The sequence below is a fragment of the Nelumbo lutea genome, chromosome 6, assembly GCF_056320005.1.
Source record: "Nelumbo lutea isolate HS-2025 chromosome 6, American lotus-T2T, whole genome shotgun sequence".
NCBI lineage: Eukaryota > Viridiplantae > Streptophyta > Magnoliopsida > Proteales > Nelumbonaceae > Nelumbo > Nelumbo lutea.
The window spans coordinates 20,548,906-20,574,209 of NC_142689.1; the positions used below are offsets into that span (position 1 = coordinate 20,548,906).

At 33.7% G+C, this 25,304-nt stretch overlaps 1 protein-coding gene and 1 non-coding gene across 5 annotated transcripts; one reads left to right on the forward strand and one right to left on the reverse strand.

Moving 5' to 3' along the window:
• The first annotated feature begins 588 nt into the window (after window positions 1-588).
• LOC148847813 (Leucine-rich repeat transmembrane protein kinase) lies at window positions 589-25,304 on the forward strand. Of its 4 annotated transcripts, none has more exons than XM_088951849.1 (24): window positions 589-799; window positions 919-1,093; window positions 6,543-6,614; window positions 6,740-6,808; window positions 6,912-6,983; window positions 7,094-7,165; window positions 7,279-7,350; window positions 7,429-7,500; window positions 7,595-7,666; window positions 7,787-7,858; window positions 7,966-8,037; window positions 8,417-8,488; window positions 8,575-8,640; window positions 12,026-12,091; window positions 12,186-12,224; window positions 12,379-12,437; window positions 13,081-13,463; window positions 13,544-13,739; window positions 16,413-16,559; window positions 17,583-17,701; window positions 19,756-19,966; window positions 20,072-20,312; window positions 24,338-24,485; window positions 24,806-25,304. In XM_088951849.1, the coding sequence occupies exons 1-24, from the start codon at window positions 673-675 to the stop codon at window positions 25,181-25,183; spliced, it is 3,072 nt and encodes a 1,023-aa protein (XP_088807975.1). In that variant the 5' UTR covers window positions 589-672; the 3' UTR covers window positions 25,184-25,304. The 4 variants fall into 4 exon arrangements, with proteins under 4 accessions (XP_088807975.1, XP_088807978.1, XP_088807976.1 ...); XM_088951852.1 differs by having other exon boundaries at window positions 13,396-13,463; XM_088951853.1 differs by having other exon boundaries at window positions 595-799; window positions 6,526-6,614.
• TRNAS-UGA (transfer RNA serine (anticodon UGA)) lies at window positions 3,219-3,300 on the reverse strand. The gene has a single exon. It is a non-coding gene; the product is annotated as a tRNA-Ser (tRNA).

A 25,304-nucleotide genomic window follows, 5' to 3' on the forward strand; every position in this document is an offset into this window, starting at 1 on the left:
ATATATTATCAAGTCAATGTAAGGATTTTAAAATGTTTGGAACAACTAAAATTGATTTAAGGGTAATCCAACTATCATAGAGTCCGGATCCCTCACACCAACCTCACAGCATGTCTCAACTATACATCTGAAACATCTCCTATACTATTATTCATAGCACATCCCAATTCATTGGAACAGGATATGCTCCGCACAGTTGGGCGCCTCACATACACATCCACCGTGCATTGGGAATATCTCTCGTGAAAAATAACTTGTAAGTACGAGAGATATTACCAATGCATGCTAGAATGTGCGTGTGAGGGGCCTGTGTGAGGAGAAGATCCGGTCTCCAATTCATTATCATTGGTCCACTGGACACAAAACTCAAAACCAAAATTGGTATATAAGTTGGAATCAATTCCATCAGGGGCCCACCTCCTTGGATTCTTTGAATTCCGGTTCCGGGGGCCACCGAGGCACCAACCTACAATACGTACGTGAGAGAAAAACATGTTTATTTCGCACGTTCTACAAATGTAAAATTACCGTTTTGGCGTTTTCTCCACACACTCTTACAGTCTTACTCTCCCTCCCCGACTCCCTCTCTGTTTTAAGTGGAGACTGGAGAGCCCCTAGAGTATTTGACTAAAAAGGAAAGAAGAGGAGAAACAGCTTCTTCAGTAACAAAAAATGAGAGCTGATTTGGATACCCGAAAGCTCTATTCCGGACTCTTCTTCCTCTGTCTTCTTTTTTTGAATTGCTTCGGAACTTCATTTGCATCCTCAGAATCGAAACCCAAGCTCACAAGTGCCGAAGGTAGTACAGACCTTCCGATTTTTGTTCTCTATGCCTCTCTTGCCCGTTTCTGTCTAACTTAAGATAATTTTTCTGATTTTGGTTGGTTGTTGACTTGTTTCTGTGGAAATCGGAAACAGTGGAGGCACTGAAGGAGATTGGGAAGGGATTAGGGAAAAGAGATTGGGATTTCGACGAGGATCCTTGTGGTGGCGAAGGAAATTGGAATGTCCCTGAAACCATGAAGGGGCTTGCTAGCTCTGTTATCTGCGACTGCTCCTTCGACAACAACTCCACCTGTCACGTTGTCACCATGTAAGCTCTCTCTCTCTCTCTGTATGTTTGTGTTTTAGATGAGGCGGAGATGGTTAAAGCTTGTTGATGTTCAAATCTATAACGATTTCTTCAATTTGGGGTTGGGTTAAAGAACAGAGCAAGGATAAGGGTGGGAGGGTGCTGGGGCGCCCAAAAGCTCAGTTACCAGTAGGGACACCATAGCTGTAGGCGATAGCTCGCAACCAAAAGCTGTGGGTGTGCACGTCAACCAAAGCAAAATGTGGGTCCCTACCGCTTAACCCGGTTGGCTTGTTCCGCTGACAGTCTGACTTACACCTATGCGACGCGTAGCATTCAATTCAAATATCTACTTAGTGTTTGGCGACAGATCAAAATGTTTCGTGATTGGGCTGTGTTTGGCCATGGCCCATAGCTTCTAGTTTGGCAAAAAAAAAAGATTTCTCGTATCCATGTGTCGTGTGAATCAGTACAGGATGCCTCCGTATTAAGCCATATCGCATTGTATCGGTGGATACAGTCCTATAGACGTTGATAGAGGTGTAAATCTGGCCGTATCGCTTGTGGTTTGGCACTATGGCATTCGAGCCGTGTCAGGCTTGGCATGATTGTTCATGTCGTGTTGGGACTAGGGTTTTAGGTCCGTAGGCCGGGTCGACACGACACAACCAAGTGGGTCGAGCCATTGGGAATACGTTAAGACTGGGTACATATCCTATGAGTCATGTGCATTAGTATGGTATGCCTCTGTATTGAGCCATATCGCACTGTATCGGTGGATACAGTCTGATACACACTGATAGAGGTGTAAATTAGGTTGTGTCGCCTACGGCTTGGCACGATGACATGCGAGCTATGCCAGGCCTAGCATGATGGTCCCTATTGTGGTGGGCCTAGGGTTTTAGGTCCATTGGCCGGGTTGACATGAGACGACCAAGCGCAGTCCGGTTCGACATGACCTAGGATGGCCCATATATACTATTTATATATAAAATATTTTATATATTTATAAATATAATATATAATATATTATATAAATTATAATTATATGATAATATATTAATAAAATAAACAATTGTTTTCAATATATACTAATTTAATTAATTATTGTATATATAAGCAATTGTATACATCAAAATTCATATAAAATTAAAATTGTAAGTTTTTTTTTCAAATTTTTAAATAAATAGGAAAAAAAATAGCTTTGGCCCGATCCATGGCCCGACTTGGGCCAAGGCTTGGCTCATGGGCTAGTCTGGCCTGTGGCACGACATGGCATGGGCCCGCACGAGCTCGGGCCATGGGCCATGTCGGGCCGATCCCCAAACTTTTCATTGGGGAGGGCGGCATGGTCCATGACGGCCCACCGGCCAGCACGGTGCGGCCTGCACTTTGTGCGAGCTACTCGCAGGCTATGGCGTGTCGACCTAGCATAACCCACTTTACACTTCTACACACCAATATGGAGATGAATTCATGTCTAGTTTCACAAATGTGTCCATTGACTACTTTTGGGTTGTTTTTCATCTTTAATACAAGTTAAAAAAATAGTATTATGAAAATTGAAATAAATAATTTAAGATTTATTTTTTCCAAAAAATAATAAAAACTAAAATTTATAAAAATCATATATTTCATCTACCTTATATGATTTATGTATTTTATTTTACATATAATTATATATTAAAAATAATAACATAGCTATTATTTGGAAAATAGAGTTATTATATAAAAATACTAAATAAATAAAATTTCCCAACAAAATTAATCGAAAACAGAAAATTATAATTATAAAAACCGAAATGAATAATTTAAGATTTTATTTTCCCAAAAAAATTACTAAAAACTGAAAATTAAATATAATTTGTTTTATCTACCTTAAATGATTTATTTGTTTTATTTTAAAATTATGTGTAAAATAAAAACATTACATGTTAAAAATAAAAGTATATTTATTAATTAAAAAACAGTTGTAATTTAAATAAAATACTAAATTAATAAATATTTCCAAAAATTTATAAAATTCGAAAATTATAATTGTAAAATTAAAAGAGTGATAATTATTATACAATGTTTGAATGTTCTAGAGTCCCGTTATAGTTTTGTTGAGGGGTTGTAAAAATTAAAATTGTGAAAAAATGAGAATCGTCGACAGCAGGGTTCGAACCTGCGCGGGCAAAGCCCAACAGACTTCAAATCTGTCTCCTTAACCACTCGGACATATTGACAACAGATATTTAGATTTTAGAGTTTAGAATTGAAAAATCATATTGATGATTGATCCGATAAGTCGTGTTTATTTTGTGCACATCCTATATTTTCGATAAACCAAGACAAGGGATTGAAAGTGGGAACAGTGCTAATGGTAACGCTATCAAATATCAATAACTGAATAAAGCTTTAACAAGAGAAATTTAAATAGTGTCCTTCAATGTTATTCATGGTTTTTAAAAACGAACCAGTCAGGGTCCAATTTTGAAAACAGTGATGATATCAATCCGTCACACATCTTGTTAAATACTAATTGGATATTTTTTTTTTTTTTGGAGAAGCAGCTAGTTGGGATTTGGGAATGGTTGATGAAACAGATTTCCAGCCCACATAGCCCATGAACCGTTTACCCACAAAAAGAAAAAAATTAAAACAAAATGTTGATTGAGTTAATGGCCCAATAACCCAATTGGTCAAACTGTCTAACTCGGGAAATGGATCATGAGTTAGATACTAAGGCTATATTTGGTTTGAAGGAAAAAGTAGGGATTTCCCTTCTTTTCCCTACTTTTTTTCTCAGGCCAAACATAGCTTAAGTGTCTTTTTTATATTTTACCAATTTTGATCATTATTAACAACATTTTTCATTTATTAAACTTACTTTTGTTTGATATGATGAAAATTGCCTGTCGAAACTTGAAAACATAAGGGCTTATTCGTTTCCTATAACGTCTGACCTCTGAAAGTGCAATAATTACATTAAGAAGTATATTGGTATTGGTGAATTTTTCTTTCTTCTGAACTCTGAATGTAGAGAATATTGTTCTAAATTCTGAATTTTGAAAAATGTCAAATGTCCAATTTAACCTCTTATAAGAGAATTTTTATTTATCTATATAATTCAATAAAAAACAATATTAAAAATTATTATAATAAATATTATCTAATATTAATTATTAATAATTATTAAAAGTAATTAATTAATAATAAATTAATGAATCATTAATTATTAATCACCAACTAATAATTAATAATTAATTATTTTTATGATTAATTTATACTTATTATTAATAATTAATATTTATTACTAACAATTAATTAACTATTATTAATAATAATTGTTTAATTATTTAATAATAAGTAATAATAATTAATTATTACTTAATAGTGGATTATTATTATTATTAATTAATTAATGAAATATTATTACTAATTAACAATTAATTAGTAATTAATAATTAATATTAATAATTCATAATTCATAATCAATGAATAATTAATTCAATAATTATTCATCACTAATTATTAATTAATCAATAATTGTGTATTTTATGATTAAATAATACATATTTTTATGAATAATAATTCATTATTATTATGATTAATTAATAACTATTATCAATAATTAATTATTACTTAATTATGAATTATTATTATTAATTAATTAATGAAATATTATTAATAATTAATAATTAATGAAACTATATGGTGATAATTAATATTGTAGTTAATTAATTTCTATTAGAATATTACTATAACATATTATAATGATCATTATAACATTAATCATTAATTTATAATGTTAGTAATATTATATGATTATATTATAATATTAGTATTATGAATATTATATTATTACTATTCATAATTTATAATACTATTTAATATAAATAATTATTTGTTTCATTATAATATAATAATTGGTAAATAATATTCTAAATAATTAGTTATAATAATTAATATAAGTAATTATTAATAGCACTATAAGACGATAATGAATAATATCGTTAATGAACTATTATAATAATAATATTATTATTATTATTTTTATTATTATGATATATTATAATATTACATTATAATAATATTATGGGAAAAATAAAATATTGGTGGTGGGTCCAATGGGTCTTCATATGAGATTTTATAAGTTAATTGAGCATTAGATGGGCAATATGGGTAAAATCTAAATAATGGCCTGAGCCATTTGTACTTTAGCTATAACTAGACTTCCGTGTTAAGAGCCACCGAACACCTCTTTAGCGCTGAAAGTGATACGAAACCACTTCAGTGTTAAGAAATCAGAGGCATCGAACAGGGCTGTCTCTGCCATTCATGTTTTTTTTTTTTTCCTGAAAGATAGGAGGTGTGAGAGTAATTTACCCTTCCCTGACAAAGAAGGATAACTGCATTTAACAGCTAAAGCTGGGGTGTGGGGACATGGATCCATTGTATGGTCCACCGCAAGAAGATCCTACTTAAAATCAGATTGTACAAAAGCCATAACTCTGATATTACTATAGTTAAAATGATGGAAGAGAAAATATTGTTTTCCACCGGTGGATGATGGTAAAAGCCATGCCAACATTTTAAAAAATGTTGCATTGGAACTTTCCAACTTGCCCAATCTCCATTCAAACCCTGCCTTTTTGTCAGGGTTGGGTTGCGTTGCACCCATAACGATAAGCAAATTCAATATGTCAGCGCCTTGGGGGCATCTATAAGCTACCCTAATGGAGGGTGGATACTTGTTTATAGGGATGTTTGACATCCATATGGAGTTTATTTTATAAACGTTTTGTTTTGAAAAACGAGATAATCTGCTTTAAACGTTTTGTACAATTTTTTTATACCTCAGTGTTATTAAGTGTTATATAAGTTAAACAGTAAAAAAACAGAGGGTGCCACATAGGTGCTGCATCAGCAATTGTCTCATTAATTGCATTTGTATGTACCCAAGGTTTTTGTGTGCTTCTCCCATTTTAGTGTTTATTGGCATTTTATTGATGTAGTGCCTAATGATGCTTATCATAAAAATTCTCATTAATTGTTTTTCTCGATTTTACAGTCATATAAGTATAAAACATTTAAGTAAAAATAAACGAAACCTTATAAACATTTCTCACAAAAATCGAGAGGCATGTTAATCTTATAAATGATTCAACTAAGCAGCTTTTTTGGTGTTTTTCTATTAAATGCATCTATGGTCACTGACCTATTCATGGGATGCGCTTGAATTTGGCGTTTGCCAAAATTGGAATGGCCCAAATTAAAACCCGAGCCCGATACAGTGAGGCCCGAAGCCCGGCCCGTGAACAGGTCTTGCAACTAAAAACACCATTGATAGTTCGATACCAAACACAATGTTAGTGACTTAGTGGAGAAAAAAAATGTTAAACCTTGGATTTATTATTATCTATTTTGGATTCTTATGAGAACTCATTTAATGTATGTATTTTGACTAGTGCTGCTGCTGCTGCAGAGAATTAAAAGCCCAGAATTTGTCCGGACACCTCCCGCCAGAATTTCATAAGCTACCCTTCCTCCAACATCTGTCAGTATCTTCCCACTCCACAATTCAACGTGGTTACATTTCATTTTGGAAACTCATACCTCTTTCTATAAACTTTAACAGTTTACGTGAAAATAGTAATCATTATGCTGGTTCCTCTCGTACAGTGACCTTAGTCGCAACATTCTCAGTGGTTCTATACCTTCAAAATGGGCTACCATGAGCTTGCTCGACCTGTAAGCACCCATGAAGCTTCCAGCTTTCATTACTTCATTGTTTTTTACTGATTGAAAAATGGTTGATTAATCGGAACAGTGCTAATCCTCGGTAACAATGCAGCTCTCTTATGGGAAACCGCCTGTCAGGTTCATTCCCAAAAGCACTAACAAGCATCACAACCCTCCGAAACCTGTATGATGTGATTTCTCATTGGAGTTTCTTTTTTATAGATTGATTTTGACTTTTGAATTCCTTCTGGGTTATTTTATTTGAATGGAAATTTGACAAAATGCAAATTGCAGGAGCGTTGAAGGAAACCGTTTCTCAGGAGTCCTTCCTCCAGAGATTGGAAACTTAATCAATTTGCAGAAATTGTAATGGTTTTCACCTTTATGTTTATTACTCCTTTTTTCTTAAATTGATGTATAATTATTACAGAATGATGACCTTTTAACTTTTAATGTTGTTATAACTATCTTTTATAAAGTGTCATATCGTCAAATAAGTTCACAGGAGAGTTGCCTGTTGCCCTTGCCAAGTTGACCAATCTCACTGATCTGTGAGTAACACTCTTGCCTATTTAACCTGTTGATTGTTTTTATCTAGGATTTATGCTGGAGATCATTTTCTTTTTCAGGAGGATAAACGACAATAATTTCTCTGGAAAGATACCTGATTTCATAAGTAGATGGAAGCAGATTGAAAAACTGTAAGAAATTCCTCTTAACTTACAAGTAAATAAATTTAAAGAAATTGTATAGCAATTATATTATTGAATGCATTTTCTCATCCTGTTTCTGCAGGCATATACAAGGCTGCTCTCTTGAAGGGCCTATTCCTTCCAGCATCTCTGCATTGACGAGCTTAACCGATCTGTATGATTTATTTATTTCTTTTAAATGTTTTCAATTCTGGGTTCTTTGGGTGGTATTTAATCATTGCATAATGACTTGTTGGTATTGACTGCTCACTCTTGATGCTTTCCTTGTGTTTAGGAGAATCAGTGACTTAAATGGGAGAGGATCAGATTTCCCTCTATTGAGTAGAATGGAGTCAATGAAGACATTGTGAGTTTAATTAGTTAAGAAATATGTCTTTTTTTTTTTTTCTCTAATAGCTTCAGTTGCTTATACTTTTACTAGAATGAAACTTTAACCTCCAGTAAATAATGCAGGATACTGAGAAAATGTTCAATTTCTGGAAATATTCCTGAATATATTGGAGATTTGAAAAATCTGAAAACTTTGTAAGTAATTGACTCTTGTCTAGATAATACTTCCCTTAATAATTTATGGGTTGTTTTTATGCCATTATTCTTAATTTTGAATATATATTCTTTTGTAGAGATTTGAAGGAAAAGATGAAAAAGAGACAAAATAATCAGGATGTACCTATGTAGATGTAGTTATTAAATAGATAAACATAGAATATTTGATTAATATCATGTGAAGATATTAACAACTTTTTCTTTATCTTGATCTCTCTGTGATCAAGATAAAGAAAGTTTTAACAACTTTTTCTTTACTAAAATATTTAATTAATGTCATGTGAATAGATGCAACCCATAGTCCATCTTACTTGGATCATTATATAGATCTCACAAGCATGGTGCTTTCCCAATGCAGAGACCTTAGCTTTAACAACTTGTCTGGTGAAATTCCAGAATCCTTTTCCAAACTCGGGAAAGCAGATTTTATGTGAGTTGACATTATGAAAAAAATTTAATTTTAGAAACAATGGTTGTTCTCATTGATACTGATATGATATTGTTCACTTCCTTCAGGTACTTAACTGGAAATAAGCTGACTGGACCAGTACCTGGATGGATCCTTAGAAGAAACAAGAATGTGTATGTGCATTTTCCTGATGGCTATGTTTTACAATTCTAGATCCACTTTTACTGAGCAGAGACACTGATAAGATTTAAAGAATATTTTCTTGTTGATACTTTAAAGTCATTGATTTTCTTGATGGTTAGCCTGAGAACCTGTTTGACATTATTTTTAAGAGATGACTGGAAACATATAGTTGTTTTATACTTGTATTGGTCACGAGGGACCAAAATGTGGTCCAGATTTTCTGATGTGCTGAACTAGTCAATAACTTGATATTAGTTTTCTTCACTGCCATATTAATCGGATGTGTGACATTCTTTACTCTCACTTCAAATTTCTGTTATACAGGTTTGCAAGATTCAAAGTTTAGTATTGATGCAAGATGAAGTTTTAAATTGGCCAAATATCTGAAGGGCATCTGTGCCTGGATACATATAGAAAGTTTCTGTATCATGTAGGATACTTCAGTTTTTAGTGTAAACTCTATATCCCACACCATATCAATAAAGAGAGGATCAGAGGATATTATTATTCTTTCTGATTTCAGGATATGGATGATAGATTTATTTACATAAGAAAAATGGGTGATTGTAGAATATAAATCTATCTGTAATCCACCTTCAAAATCATGGAGGATGCCTCCCTATCAACCTCATCATTTTTTATCAATCTATCACCATTCAATGGTCAAGCTCTTATATCATGTTTTGCCAAGTTAAGATATAGGCAACAACTAACCTTTTTGACTGACCATTTATTTTTACTCAAGGATAAATCTGGTTGTTCTCGAGATTTTGATGGGCTCACCTTTGCAACTCATTTGTCATGAACATTGAAACAACATAACCACCATTTATTTGGGTTCATAGCTGCAAGGGTGAAACTTGGGGGGTGCAAATCAGGCATCTGATATGAAGATTTCCGCCAAGGCCACAGCCCTTCAAAAGTCAACAGATGTTCAACCCACCCAAGCCAGCCCAAATTGCACCCCTAGAGTATCCTAGTGATTGAATTCCGTTCCAATTTGATCAAAGCCAATCTCCTGATTATGTAGACTGAAGAATTATGTTATGTTCATATCCATCAAGGCAATGCCTAGGTGACAAGGCGCCCTTGGAGGCTCGCCTTGCCTAATCACCAAGTAGTTTTGTATATTGTGTTATAAAATACTTTTATATTCTTAATTTTTTTTAGATTAAAATTATAAAATAGACATCATTAAACTAAAATATTCATTTTGTGTGTTTATATACTAATTTCCATTTATTGTTTTCTTATTTGTTAGGGTTTAATCAACACAAGCATTGATAAATGCTGTATTTTCTTCTTCTTTTCCTATAACAAAATAGGGGTCCAGTCCCCATATTTTTTGAATTTTCTTTTCTTTCTTCTTTTTCTTATGAATATGTTGATTTTCTATACTTTAACATGAAGTTCATTCTTTCTTATGAAAATTATGGATAATTATTAAGGAGATATGGTTATGGAACCTAGGGAACTACCCTAGGATATATGTTTCTTACTTAAAAATCCATTGCCTAGGTGACGCCTAGGCAACTAGGAAACAAGGTGCTCCGCTGTCACTTAGCCTTGCCTTGGAGCCTTGAAAACTATGGTTATGTTGGTGTCCTTCACCCATTGAAACTATAAGATTGTTGTTCTGTATACCTTTCTTACAGCCTGTCAATTCAACCACAGTCTCAAGCCTGTGGCTAAATCGATTGATTTTCTACACTAGAAGCATGACGTTGCAGCTACAATTACATGGTACACACAAAATAGAATCGAAGTACCAAACTTTAGTTTCCTTTGTAACAAACTTAATGTACCCTTGTGTAAATCAAATCTGATAATAGAGCAATGTTTTAATCTCTTCTGTTCAAGGATACTATTCAATGGCATTAGATTTCCTTTATCTGTTCAACCACCTGCAATCTGATTTTCTTTTCATGAAGAAGCAAATTTAGGTTTTGTCATAGATCCAAGTTGAATACCTTTGGTGTCCTTTATTACCATAGTTTATTCCTTCACCTTAATCTGCAACACAAATTTTAAGTTTATTTTCACCTCTTTATGCTTGAATATTATGCATATGCTTTATGCATCATCTCAAATTTGGAGCTTTTTTTATCTTTTCTTTTGCAGTAATTTAAAACTTTTTTCTTTATTGCCTCTTTTTCTTATCCATTTTTAAAACCTTAGAACAAATTGAGTTCTGTTTCCTGTTTTTATAGCTGATAAATTGAGGACTACCCAAGGAGGGTGAAGATACTGTGCAGTTTCCAGGTAGCCATATTGTGGGCTATATGGTAAAACCCAAGGTGACAACATTGAGAATAGTAATGAAAGTAGTACATTGGGTAAATATTTTGGATGTATGTGCACCATTTCCATTGATGATATCTTCAGAGGATGACATTGGGTGGCCAATATGACAACTGCAAAGGTTGGAGTGCAAGTATAATGGTGAAAACTACTTTTCAAATTTTTCTCCAAGAGGAAAGATATATGCTCTTCTCATAGGGTGATATCCCTCCCCCAAGGATGTTCTCTTAGAATTAGAACATTTCTAAGTAGTAGAATGTCCAATTTCCTCAATCATTTAAGTTGTAATCTAGTAAGAATACCTGTTATGAACCTCCATGAGGTAAAAAAATTCTAATGGTGTTTAGACCCAATCCAACCTCAAATAATTCGGAAAAGATCTTTTTTAATGGTGCTTCAACGTGTAAAAAGATCACCAATCCCAAATATTCAGAAGAACATTTAGGGTTTTCCTAAGGTTTACTATAGTGCTCTGCCCTCCCAAGGATTAAATTTAAGCTCTAACTTAAATATGTCTAATTAATTCAACTTCTTCAACCTAAGAGGGCCTGCTTATAAAAAAAAAAAACCTAATAGGACCTTATAAACTTCTAGAAGTCTTAATTTGAGCTTGAGGAGTACAAGGTTTTTCTAAATTGAACCCAATTCTTTCTCTAGAGAAAATGAGGATAAACTTAAAATCCATCAATAACACTTAAAAGGGAATCAATTATTGAGGTTGATTGGTTTGTATGGGATTCGTAGGTCCCTAATTGATTGCCCAAGAGATTAGATCAATACACAAATCGGATTCATAAGATTGAAGAGAGTCTTGTTCGAATAGGAATCTACAGTGCCATATGGTAACACGAGTTGCCATACAAGCTGTCTACACAACCATACAATGCTACCTCACAGACATATAACTATACCAACCCAACCATTTTCTCTTGAGAAAATGAGGATAAACTTCCAATCCATCAGTAACACTTAATTTGTTATTTTGATTAGAAAAACAATTAGCATGATTATAATAACTAATATAGCTTATATGTTCTTATATTGTTGATGTCTTGCCTTCTTGTTGACATGTAGTGACATCTCTTATAACAACTTCACATGGGAAAACTCAGGTCCAGTTGAATGTCCTCAAGGAAGCGTGTAAGTGAAATTCAATTTTTTTTTTCTTTTATTGGTGGCTTTATATTACTTCATTCTTGAGTCTAAAATAGGACTGTTTCACCGATTTCTCCAGAAACTTGGTAGAAAGCTACTCATCAATAACAAACAAATCGTAAGATTCTGGTGCCCTCCTAACTTTCTGAGAATTGACCATTCCTCTAAATAATGAACAGTAATTCTTGATCTTGCTGTATTTACCTCAATATTGAAGCTTATGCACAACTTACTGATATTCCTTATTTTCTGTTCCTGCTATTGTAATGTAGAAGTAGAATTCATACATGCCTAAAGAAGAACTTCCCCTGTTCTGCTCCTGCAAGTCAACGTGAGTAAATCATTATGGATTTAAGATCAGAAGTTTCTATCTATGTTTCTCGATAGTTAACACTGTTTCTAATTGCTATGATAATGATTAACTTTCTCACTTCTAAATCTAATATCGATCAATGTGCAGATAACAATTAATGATTGTCAGGCAATTTGACTGAATAAATGGACAGATAAGCAGTTTAATGAAACCAGAAAATTTATAGAGGAAACATAACCAAAGCCATATTTGGAATTAAAAGTTATTGACATGGCCAAAAGCAAAACATGTGGCCGCTCTTGGACTTGAACATGCATTTTCATGCTTGTCATCCTCTGATTTTATCATTGCACCAAAGAAAGGCCCCTAAAAAGACAAAATAGAATAAAAAACAAGTTCAAAGCATGACTGGTATCTCAACTAAATTGATGAAATAGCTCAAGGCTATATCAATTTTATATTAATAATTTCCTTTCATTTTCCTTTTTTTTCTTTTTCCAAAAAATCTATATAAATTAACATTAAGAAACCAGCATTTGGTAAATTATACCAAGAACGTACTTGAGGCTACACATGGCATGACTTAAATAATCTTTTTACCACTTTTAGCCAATTTTTTCTTCAGAAAAACCCTTGTTGACATGTTTAGACACCTTAACAGATCGTTATAGCTTGCACATTAACTGTGGAGGAAAGGAAACAATTATAAACCACACCAAATATGAAGGAGATCTGGAAGCAAGAGGTGCTTCAATGTTCTACTCTGGTCAAAACTGGGCATTTAGTAGCACAGGGAACTTCATGGATAATGATGTTGATGGGGATGTCTACATTGAAACCAACAAATCTGCCCTCTCCAATGTCTCCATTCTGAGTTTGGAATTGTACAAAACAGCACGTGTTTCTCCTCTCTCTCTGACCTACTATGGGCTGTGTCTCATAGATGGAATTTACACTGTGAAACTCCACTTTGCAGAGATTGTTTTCACAAATGATAGTACATTCAGAAGTCTTGGGAAGCGTATATTTGATGTATACATTCAGGTGATTAAACTATACTTAAATTTCTTTTCCCTTTTTATTAGTTTGATGAATATTAAATCTTTTAAATTCAATGAACTCAGGACAAAGTGGTCTTAAAAGATTTCAATATTGAAAATGAGGCTGGTGGACCTGGTAAACCAATTCAGAGGACCTTTATTGCAAATGTGACACATAGCACTCTGGAGATCCACTTCTATTGGGCTGGAAAAGGGACAACTGGAATCCCAATTCGAGGAGTCTATGGTCCTCTCATATCAGCTATATCAGTGGAACCTAGTAAGTTACTTGCTTCCTTGTTTCTCACTTTCTATTCTTTTATATTTTTCATATTGCAACTTCTAAAATTTGAGATATCTAGGCCTAGGACACTTGAGTTCTCTTACCATTATATTGGTAAAAGAGAATTAATTAGATGTCTATCCTAGAAGAAAATCCAATTGGATTTAAAAAGAAGATTATATCTACTGTAAACCTAAGGAAATATGAAAACTAACAGCTTACCAAATCTAAGCAATTTTTAACAGATCTAATCCTAATTATTAATCATAAACCATAAAATAAGATGAGATACATAGACAATGTCATTACCTATCTCACTCATTTCATTGCGATGAATGTAAATTCCTAATATTCCCCTTAAAACTCATTTGGAAACAAATACATCATGAGTCACTGACAAAAGTTGCCTCCATGTAAATTCTTCATGCTGTCAAAGAGATGCTAATGAAAACGTCCTATAGAAAAATACTTTTTCTACTACCATAGAACTTGGTTAATGTAAATTTCCCTAGAAGTAAAAGATGTTACCTACTTCCAGAGAAGTTAACTCTTCTTGAAACTACTTCTGTTTGTGACATGAAGTATGATGAAGATGAAATTCCAGTTGTTGCCTAATGGAAGAAAGAGAGCAATTAAGTAACAAATACAAACAGCTTAAATGGGCTTAAAGCCTCAAAATAGGATTATTGCGACAATAAGCTTAATCCTAAAGAAAAGGCTGCATGATACAATTCATGGAAAAAAAAAAGACACGTATAAAAAGAACCCGAGGCAGATTACAACGTCTAATAACTTCCAATGTTTTAAAATGCAGATGCATGACACAAGGCGTTTCACTAACTTGAAGCATGAGTTATAAACCAGAACCCAAGAGGCGTAAGCCTCCTCCTGAGCACAAATTTGTTAATTAATAAATAATTAAAAATAATAGAAAATAATTAAAAATATAGGGAATCCCCCCCCCCCAAAAAAAAAAAAAGAAAATGAATAAAAATTAGAAAATTTTATAGTTATATAATTTCTAATAAAAATCCATTACATTCAAAGAGAAAATCGTTATTTAAGCATGATATATACCACCATAAATCTTAATGTCAAATTGTCAAATTCAAAATTTCAAATAGACAAATAGTTGATGGTCAAGGAGGCATTTTCCACCTTTGTATTATCTAATATATAGTGAGGTGCATTTTAAAGTGGTGCCCCCCAAATATTTATAATATTTTTATTTTTAAAAAGTAAGCTAAAAGGGAAAATATGTGAGTCATATATGTACTGTATAAAGCTCAAACGAGGCACCCTTCTATATGCTTCTGTACTAGAGGTGTTCGCCTCACATGTGTCTGCCTCCATTATGCTTCAGAGTATTTTCATATCACATGTGCTTCCGATGCCTTTTAAAAAACTGGTTTCCTCCAATAGGATGAAGTAAGAATTCATTCCAAGTAACCATATGTAAATCATCCTCAACAGGGTGAAAACAAAATTTGGAGCAAGAAACCAAATCCAAAGCATCCTCTTATTAGGCTGAATAGAGAATCTGGACGAGAAAAACAAAATCCTAACCATCTGTTATAGGCTGAAGAGTAAACTGAAACTTAAACTCATTCTTCTTCCGAAATCACATCAAGGCAATAAAAAGAGGCTTGAAAGATAAAATCTCCAACAATATCTATCATACAAAGATTCAGCATATAAAGATAATGTTGGTGGAGTCAATGACAATTCATAAAGTGGTCTCTATTAAATTGAGCATCAACAAATATGAATAGATTCAGAAAACAAAAAATGACAACAACAACCACAAATAGCTTTAGGCAACAAAATCTAGGGAGTTCAAATCAAACTAATAGGAATGACAAAATAAAATAAACTTAAAATGAAAAGAAAACCATTTAAGGCCGGGTGTATGGACCTGATAAGCAGTTAAAAGAATATGTAATAGGGCGAGTAGTTAAAAGATGAGGAACAAAGATAATTAGATCGTTGCATATTGGCATGTCTTACAAGAGGGTGATTTAAATAGATTATTACATTCACCATAACCCTAAGAAAATATGAAAACTGCACCTTACCAAATCTAATCAAATAATGAAAAATCTAATTCTAACTTATTAAGCATAAACCATGAAATATGGTGAGATGCAGAGACAATGGTACTATGTATCTCGCCCATAACATTATAGTGCATGACATTCACTAATGCTTCCAGAAGATTAATAAATGCAACTCATCTTATGTGATTTTTTGCTAGGAAATCATCTTATGTGATAGCTCCTTCACTTGCTGCCTATCTGATTTTGCAAGAAACACCTTTAAATATTCAGTTTGATACTTATCCAAACAGGGAACAGGAACACGAAAAATTAAAAAAAAAAAAAAAAAAACTTAAGCAAGAAAACCTAGTGGAAGTTAGAAAATAATGATTTACTAAGGTAGAAATTTCCTGAGAAAATTTTCTAGTTTGAAATTGAAGCAGTATGAGTGATTGTGTTTGGATGACCTGTTTTCTTGATGATACGGTTCTCCTTTAAGTCGATATTTGATGTTTTGAATTAATCAATTAATGTTTTTTTTGTTTAAATTCAGAAAACCACTTCACATTTCATCTAGCATTTTGTCACGCCATTCTGGTCATTGATCTTTCTCTGTTCTTTTTCTTTTTCACAGACTTCAAACCACCTTCAGTTGGTAGCAAGAAGAAATCTTTTATAGTTGTAGCCAGTGTCTTAGCTTCTGCAGCATTTCTCATCTTCTTAGTTTTGGGTATCCTTTGGAGGAAAGGATGGTTGGGTGGAAAAGCCTCCATGGATAGAGGTATGGAATACTCAAATGGTACAATTCCTGCAATACCTGAACTATGGTGAAACCTATTTTGTGCTTCAAGTGTCTCTTTTCAAATTATCGCATGCCCATTTAACATAAAAGTGAAATAAATACATCTTGGACTGAAGAAAGGTTTACAGTACTCCGAAACCACTTGTCTCTATAGTAATGATCTACTAATGTGGCAAGCATGAAACTATTTTTAATTTATGAAAACCCTCAAGATCTTAATAATGGGAAAATCAGCATCTTTGTTATCATCACATCCCAATATTAGTTGTCATAAAAGATAATACTTTTCTTTTTCATTGAAGCCTAAGCAAATTAATTTCCTTACAGAAAACCTGTATATAGAGGTGCATTCTCAAAATGGTGTTGCTATGTGCTATAGAGAAAACAATGAAGAATTTCTGTGAGTCAATTTGGTGATTGATTTGCATTTTCTTTTTTCCATTTAACAAAGAATATTATTCTTTCTGTTGGTATGTTTTCCATATCTATTTATGGTTTTCATGTTCTCAGTTGTCAATTCACGTTGCCATGATAGCAAAATCATGTTTACAATACTTCAAAAAGATTCTATTGTCATATGAATCCCATTTAATCTTGAGATCCCAAGATCTTCAGATTGTTTCTAAAAGTCTCAATTATAAATGTTGAGGCTGTATTTGGGGGTGCAAGTGTGCAATTAAGGTTGGATTGGGTTGACCCTGAACTTGAGCCCAATGTGGTCGAAATTCTTCAACTCAGGCAACCTGAGTTGCACTCCTAGCCATGGTACATGCCAAAAATTCATATTTTTGTGTCATGGTTGTGAATTTCAACCATCATAATGTGGGTTTAATTGCATGATTTCTGTGTAGCAATAAATATATGAGCTTTCATTCATGACTTGGATCAAAACTATTAAATTAATCGAAACATGGAAAATTAAACATTTTTAACTAGTAGAAAGATATCACAATGCTTAAATTATTTTATCTTAATATTGACCTTAGTTTTGTATATGAGCAGAGTTTAAAGGTATAGATCTACAAGCAGGAATATTCACCCTAAGACAGATTAAAGCTGCAACCAAGAATTTTGATGCTGCAAACAAGATAGGGGAAGGTGGCTTTGGTTCAGTCTACAAGGTACTTATTCCTTGGACTTTATATGTTTGTTTATATCTTAAATGTTCTCTAAGTACCATTATGAGGTGAAAATTGTAAGAAATCATCCCTTTCTAATTTACTATGGGATAATCTTATTTGCATTTTCTCAAATTTTTGTTTCTTAGTGCACTATTAGGATACTAACCTCTCCATAGGATGCTTGACTTGTTTATACATATTCTGTTTATAATTAATAAAATTTAAAATTTACTCATAAAAAAATGATGCAGCTCAGATGCTAATTTATGCAACTCAAATATGAAGAATGAAAATGAAAGGAATTTACTCAAAGAAATAGAAAAGGAAAGAAAATTGAGTGGAACTTCATTAATATAAGTTGGATTACAAAGAGGCAACAAGGCTTGGGGATTCACCGACACAAAGGAGTTGGGGACTCATTCACAGAAGAGAATATTCTCTCAATTCTCTAAAGAATGCTCTAAATTTCACAAGACAAAGGAAAGAACTTGGTGTCTCTAGGTTGGAGCTTTAAATGAAAAAATAGTTATTAGAGCTTTTGATGAAAAACTAGATGTTAGAAGTCCATTAACAACTAGCTTTTCATTAAATTCTCCAACAGATAGTTTTTCATTTAATGCCCCAATAGCTAGCTTTTGTTCTCTCAATAAAGCCTTGTTATCTCAAGCTAGAGGCATCAAGTTCTTTCCTTTGTTTTGTAAATCTTAAAGCTTTATTTTGAGAATTGAGAGAATCCTCTTAGGTGTGCGAGTCCCCAAACCTTGTTTCCTCTTTGTAATCTAACTTAATATTAACATAGTTCCATCCAATTTCTTCTTTTTTTTTCTATTTCTTTGAGCAAAATTTCTTCCATTCTCTTCATATTTGATTTGCATCAAAAGCTAGGCAAACATAAAAAGAAAATTATAAAAATATCTCAAAAATTTATAACCAAATATATTTTGTTAAATTTTGAAAAGAAAGTGCTTAAGCTTTTTGGATCTAGTTGGGAAAGGAAATTCCCTAATTCCATGTTGGGTTTTGTTAGCGTAGGGGTATTCTGTCTTTATACCTCGATTGATGTTGCTGATCTGTAATGTTGTGTTGAAACATGTGCTCTTAACTTAAGTAAGGGCACATAGGTCTTTTCAGTTATGTTTTAATAATAATATAAATACTTACTGGCCGACTGGGAGAAGTCATGTTGACTCTTTCAGTTCGAACCAGAATTCTCTCCTCTCTTTCTCTCTTTCTTCTTCTACATAACTGAACTCAGTCAGGTCGAACTCTAAGGCAGACCTGAATTCTAACAGGTTTTATAGAAAATAAGAGAGAAGCAGAAATTTAAAGAAAAATTCTAAGTAATTCTAAAATCCTTACATACTTAACCAAATAGTACAGTTTTCCACTTCACGTTTCTCTCTTATTTTCTATTTAACCAAATACAACCTTAGAGCAGAACTTCTTACTTTCTTCCGAGGCCTTAAACCAGCTTTCTTTTCAGGTTGGAATGGCTTGATTGTGGAAGGAAACTACCAAGTTGTCATCAGCCTGTCTTAAAAATTGGAAGGCCCTTGGGCTCTTAGGTTTATAATTTGAGAAGGAAAGGCTTAGACTTAAATCTGGATAGCTCATTCATATGGGTCCCAAGATTGGAAAATAGCTTTGTGAAAGCTTCTGATAGGAAATGGGTGATAAGGGTAGAATTGGTTTGGGTAGTACCAGGACCAGGTCTTAATATCCAATTGCATTGGTGTAAACCTTTTTAACATGTTATCAGGAATGGGCAGTTTGTATTTATCTACAGTATTCATCATGTGGAATTATATATAAGGCGATTCTCCAATTTCACACGAATTAAAGGCTTTTATCATTTTGAAATTGACTGTTGTTAACAAGTCAATCCTTGAAGTCTGTGAACTTAGGAAAATGTTTTGAATAAGTCAATTTTCATTAGCAAGTGCTTCATTTTGGTGCTACTCTAAGTGCTTATCAGTAATAAGTTACTTTTTCCTATTTCTTTGCTTGAATGCAGTAATTTGATTATCTCTGAGATTTGTCATTGTTTATTGTAGGGTCTATTATCCGATGGAACAGTAATTGCAGTGAAACAGCTTTCTTCAAAATCTAAGCAAGGAACTCGTGAATTTGTGAATGAAGTCGGTATGATTTCTGCATTACAACATCCAAATCTTGTAAAGCTTTATGGTTGTTGTGTTGAAGGCAACCAACTATTGTTGATTTATGAATACATGGAAAACAATTGCCTCTCCCGTGCTCTTTTTGGTAAGTTTCGGCTACCAATCTTTCTGCAGATGTCTTTGCATGTTTGACTAATTAAGCATACTTGCTCATATTTAAAATATTATATGGATGGTTGCTTATATGTAGGTCAGGGTTCAACTTCTGCATTGAAATTGGATTGGCCAAGTAGACGCAAGATTTGTATTGACATAGCTAGAGGCCTAGCTTATCTCCATGAAGAGTCAATGTTGAAGATAGTGCATAGGGACATTAAGGCTAGCAATGTGTTGCTTGACAAGTATCTTAATGCAAAAATATCCGACTTTGGCTTGGCAAAGCTCAATGAAGGTGATAATACCCACATAAGCACTCGGGTAGCTGGAACAATGTGAGTTTATTTTGTATTCCCTATCATTTTTTGTTTCTTTTTCCTTCTCTTTATCCTTCTTTTCCTTTTTTTTTTGTTTTATTGACAAAATAAAAGAAATATGATTATGATCTTCATAATGCTATGGCCATAGCAAGCATCCAAGCATCCAAGCAATTAGACAAGAAATCTAAATAAAAGCAACATTTACACAAAAATATAAAGTACATGTAATGCCATGGCACAAGCGATTGTATGCAGTGTTTTAAAAATCACAAAGGCTTGCATCCTTGTGAGACTAAAAAACACATGTATTAAAATATACTTATCTTATGCATTTCATTGTATTCTTCCTCATTTTAATATATGTTTTTTCTTGAAAGGAGTGAGCTGTGTTTAGAAACCATGAGGAACATGCTATTGGAAATTTTCTCTGCCTCCATTGGGCATGGCAAACTCTACTAGAGCAGAACTTTTGGTAGTCCAATATGGTTTTAAGATTGGCTAGGTCTCTAAATCTCAGTAACTAATGGTGGAAAATGATTCTTGTAGAGAAATAGACTAGTAATTTAGTGAAGTCCCTGCCATATTAGTTGTCTTTTTTTATTTATCTGTTATTAGTCTTTTGGGCCTTGTTATTAGTCTTTCTGGGGCTTACTGGGCCTACTATTATTGCTGTTATTGGTTATTGAGGAGTGTGTTGGGCGGCAGGGGCAGAGTTGTCTTTGTAGATCTTGTTATACTAGAAGCATATACATACTTATTCTGGGCGGCAGAAACTAATTAAGATTTGTGCCCTTTTTCTCTTCTCATTCTTCTTCTGTTCTCTTCCCTTCTCTTCCTCTCTTCTTTCTTCTTTTTTCCCTTATTTCTTTTTGGTTTTCCTGTTGAAACTACATCAGAATACTGATCGACTGTGAACAGCACCCGCCATCTATTCTCAAGTAGTTGTTGGTTGATTAGGAAATGATAATAATGATAATGGAGGTTCATGGCAGTATAGACATGCAATGAGAAACATTAAAATGATGACTAGAGATTTGAGAATTAACTATAGATGGGTACCAAGATCAGCCAATTGTGTGGCTGATTCTCCTGCAAGAAAAGGAGTGGGAAGGGAGCAAATGTACTGATGCTTTATTTCCCAAAAAGGCAGTGTATGGGTGGGTAGCAGGTGTTGGCCCAATACGAGGGAAATGTTGGATTTGCCTATTTGTACAGCATCTTTATCACAATACTAATAAAGTTTGATTGTCATTTTTCTTGAAAATTCTATAACCCATGGGACTTAAGCATCATGCATCTAAAGGTCGGTCCTAGCACCTTGTCTTTTGCCTATGCATATTTAAACATTGGTTGTACGCTATGTATGGATAGGGGGGGTGGCAATTGGGCAGGCTTGGGTGGGTTTAGGTTGAGCTTCAACCCAACCCATCTGACTCACTAAATGATCCTTTTAGGAAAACTTAAATGGGTTGGGTTCAACCCATACCTGCCTTAACCCAACCCAACCTGCCTAACACATTAATCCTACATACATAAATTACATAATAATATAACATAAATTACAGAAAATGCAAAAAATAAAAAATACATAGAAAAATTATAGGAAAATATAACGAAGATTATAAACAAAACATAGAAAATAAAAATAACCAAAAAACAAGAAAATATTACAAAAATTACAAACAGATATACAAAATGAAAAAAAAAAAACAAAAGTTTGCAGAACTGTAAAATGACAAAGCTAAACAAGAGCATGAGCAAAGGATGAATCTGCCATTCATGAGAGAAATGACGAAGACAAGGACTTGAGAGTGTCCGTAACCAAAAAGAGAGTTGCTCCATCTCCTTGGCAAAGAGGCTGCCACTGATCAATTCGACACTAGATCTATGCATGAGCTGGGTAGCCTGATGGGTGGGCCCAGCCTGACCCATTCTTAATCAGGCTTGGATAAAATTTCAGGCCCACAAGCTCAGGCTTAGGCTTTCTCAAATAAGCCTAGCCCAAGCCAAAGCCTGGTCTAATAATATTACATATAATAAAAATATATAAATAATATGTAATATATATAATGTATTAGTTTATTAAATTACACCATAAGAATTTTTGTGTTCATACTGGGCTAGGGCTCAAGCCTGGACATTTTCTGTTAATAAAGAGGCAATGTCTAGCCTGAACTCAGCTCAATGTGGCTCGTGAACAGGTCTAATTTGACACCAACTGATGAAGACTCTTTCATCAGAAGTCAAGTGAAAATTGATAGAAATAGAAGAAGTGGAAGAGTGAAAATCTGTTAGTCTTCACATGCACAAGAAACAAAAGTGAAGAACAATTGTTGTTTTCAATTCTTTTTTTAATGTTTGGCAGGGATTGCTTAGTACTTAGTAAGAGAGAAGCTGGTTCTGAATGGGAAAAACTAACTTGATTATAGGCTAGAGAGAGGAGGTAGATTTTCAGAATGAAAATATGAAAATGGGATATGTCTGGGAGAGAGAGAGAGAGTATAAAACTTGAAATATCCAAAGTTAATGGGTTACCCATTGGATAACCGTGACCCTACCCAACCAAACCCATTAAAAAGCCCTTTATTGGGCTAACCAACCTGGTAGTGAGCCTGAGCTAAATGAATACAACCCAACACTTCAATTAATGGGTGGGTTAGCAGGTTGGGTTAAAAAATTGCCAACCCATTAAAAAGCCCTTTGTAAGGAGAAGTCATGTTTCCCATCCCTCTTAGTTACATCATAGGAAAAGGGAAAACACAAGAAAAAGAAAAAGAAAAAGCCAAAGCACTCGCACACACAGAGGATCTCTATGCAATATCTTGATGGGTTTATTTACTTTGGTTTTGATTCTCATTAATGGGTTTTTAGAAAATAAGCATATATACTTCACAAAAGTATTGATGGGAGTTTTAACAAGTTTAATGGGCAAAAAATGGCAGCTGCTTTTAGGGATTTTATATGTTTATGAAATATGACAGATGGTATTGAGAAACTTGTATAATATTGTCTGATTAGTCAAATCAAGATTGCATGTTTTGATAGTAAATGATTTTATAGCAATAGTAGCACAAAGAAACCCTTTATCAATTTTCTAAACAAACAAGTAACAATGTCTTAGCTTTTGATGGAATTGGTCTTATTATGACCTGCCTAGGGGCCATTATTGGAGTAATAGTAAAATCTCGGGCTGGCAAGCATGAGAATAATAGAAGTCTGCTGAATTAAAAAATATGAAAGAAAAGTAGTTTCTTGAAGAGAGAAGGAAGAGAGAAGGAGAAGAAGAGAAGTTGAAAAGAGAAGAGAGCAATCATCTGGCCGCCCCCTTCACTTATTATTTATACTAAAAATAATAGAGCAGTACAAAGACAACTATGCCCTTATAGGGCGGCAAAACATAAAACAGCATATATAAGACTCGAAAACAGAATAAAATTTGGACTCACATAACTATTGTAGTCCCTACCTCCTACCTAACAATTAACATAAAACATCTACTCAGAAAAACATCATAAAACTGATTAATCTTCAACAAGAATGTGGGTTTGAGGGTGGCCACTTTGTGTGGAAAAATGCCAAAGGTTAGGACAGTACTCAGTGTACTCCTCCCAAGATCCCAAATAGCTGGGACCAACATTGGCTATTGGCCTTTTATGACCAGCCTAATAGAAAGATGTTCTACTTTATCGGTTATCATATGCAACATTTTTATTCATTTGTTATGAAGAATTTGTCTTTCTTTTTCATTCCTGATTTTCTAATAAAGTAATCTATATAAAGCAATTGTTTTTTCCTTAAAAAGAATTGGTTGTAATCCTGTTTCCTCCTACAAAGGGATCTAAAAGTTTGCCAGTCAACTACTTCACAGAACTTAAATTATCAAAAGTAAAACCATTGTAAAATTTCTTATGCACATCTTTATGCCAAATAAAATGGGGATATTAATCATGCTAGACTGGGCTACATGCAACATTAGTTGAAATTTTTGAGGCAGAACACATTGTTGTATGACAAGTTTCTGTGAATTTCCATTTTTGCAGAGGTTATATGGCTCCTGAATATGCAATGCGTGGTTACTTGACTGAAAAGGCAGATGTTTATAGTTTTGGTGTTGTTGCAATGGAAATTGTTAGCGGAAAGAGCAACACAAATTATAGACCAGAGGAATTTGTGTATCTTCTTGACTGGGTAATTGACATTTCCCATGGTTATTTATTTCCATGGTTCTATTGTTGAAGGCCATAATAAAGGTTCAAAATATTGTATCATATGATGTGTATCAATTTTTTAACCCATATAATGAGAATTTGGGTGATCTATCTTGTTTGAATAGTAGCAGTAGGCGTGCATTAATTATGGTGGGATGGGCATTTTCTGAAACTAAAAAAAATGGAGAATTGATGCTTTTACATACTCGACACTCAAGCATGTCAATGCCTTGAACATTGGCCATAATTCAGTCTCTGGCTTGCTAAGATAACAACCTTTTTTTTTTTTTGTTGTTTCAGGCCTATGTTCTGCAAGAGAGAGGGTGTCTGTTGGAATTGGTTGATCCAAACTTGGGCTCAGAATTTTCAACAGAAGAAGCTATGGTAATGCTGAACGTGGCTCTCTTGTGCACCAATGCATCTCCTACTCTTAGGCCTACCATGTCTCAAGTAGTCAGCATGCTTGAAGGTCAAACTGCTGTTCAAGATCTACTTTCTGATTCAGGATTCACAACTGTCAATTCAAAATTTAAGGCAATTAGGAATCACTTTTGGCAGAATCCAAGTCAGACACATAGTATGTCAACAAATGGTCCATGTACTAATTCCTCTGGGTCAAATATTGACACAGAGAATGGGCGTCTTTTAAGGAGTAAATCACTTGGGTCCTTACCATAGGTATTGTATGATATCATATATGTCAATGCACATACTAGGGGGAGAATCCCTTTGTTGTGTGACAGTGTACAGCATCAAAGTAGAATATACAAGCTTCAAATTATTCTTGATTTGTGTTAAA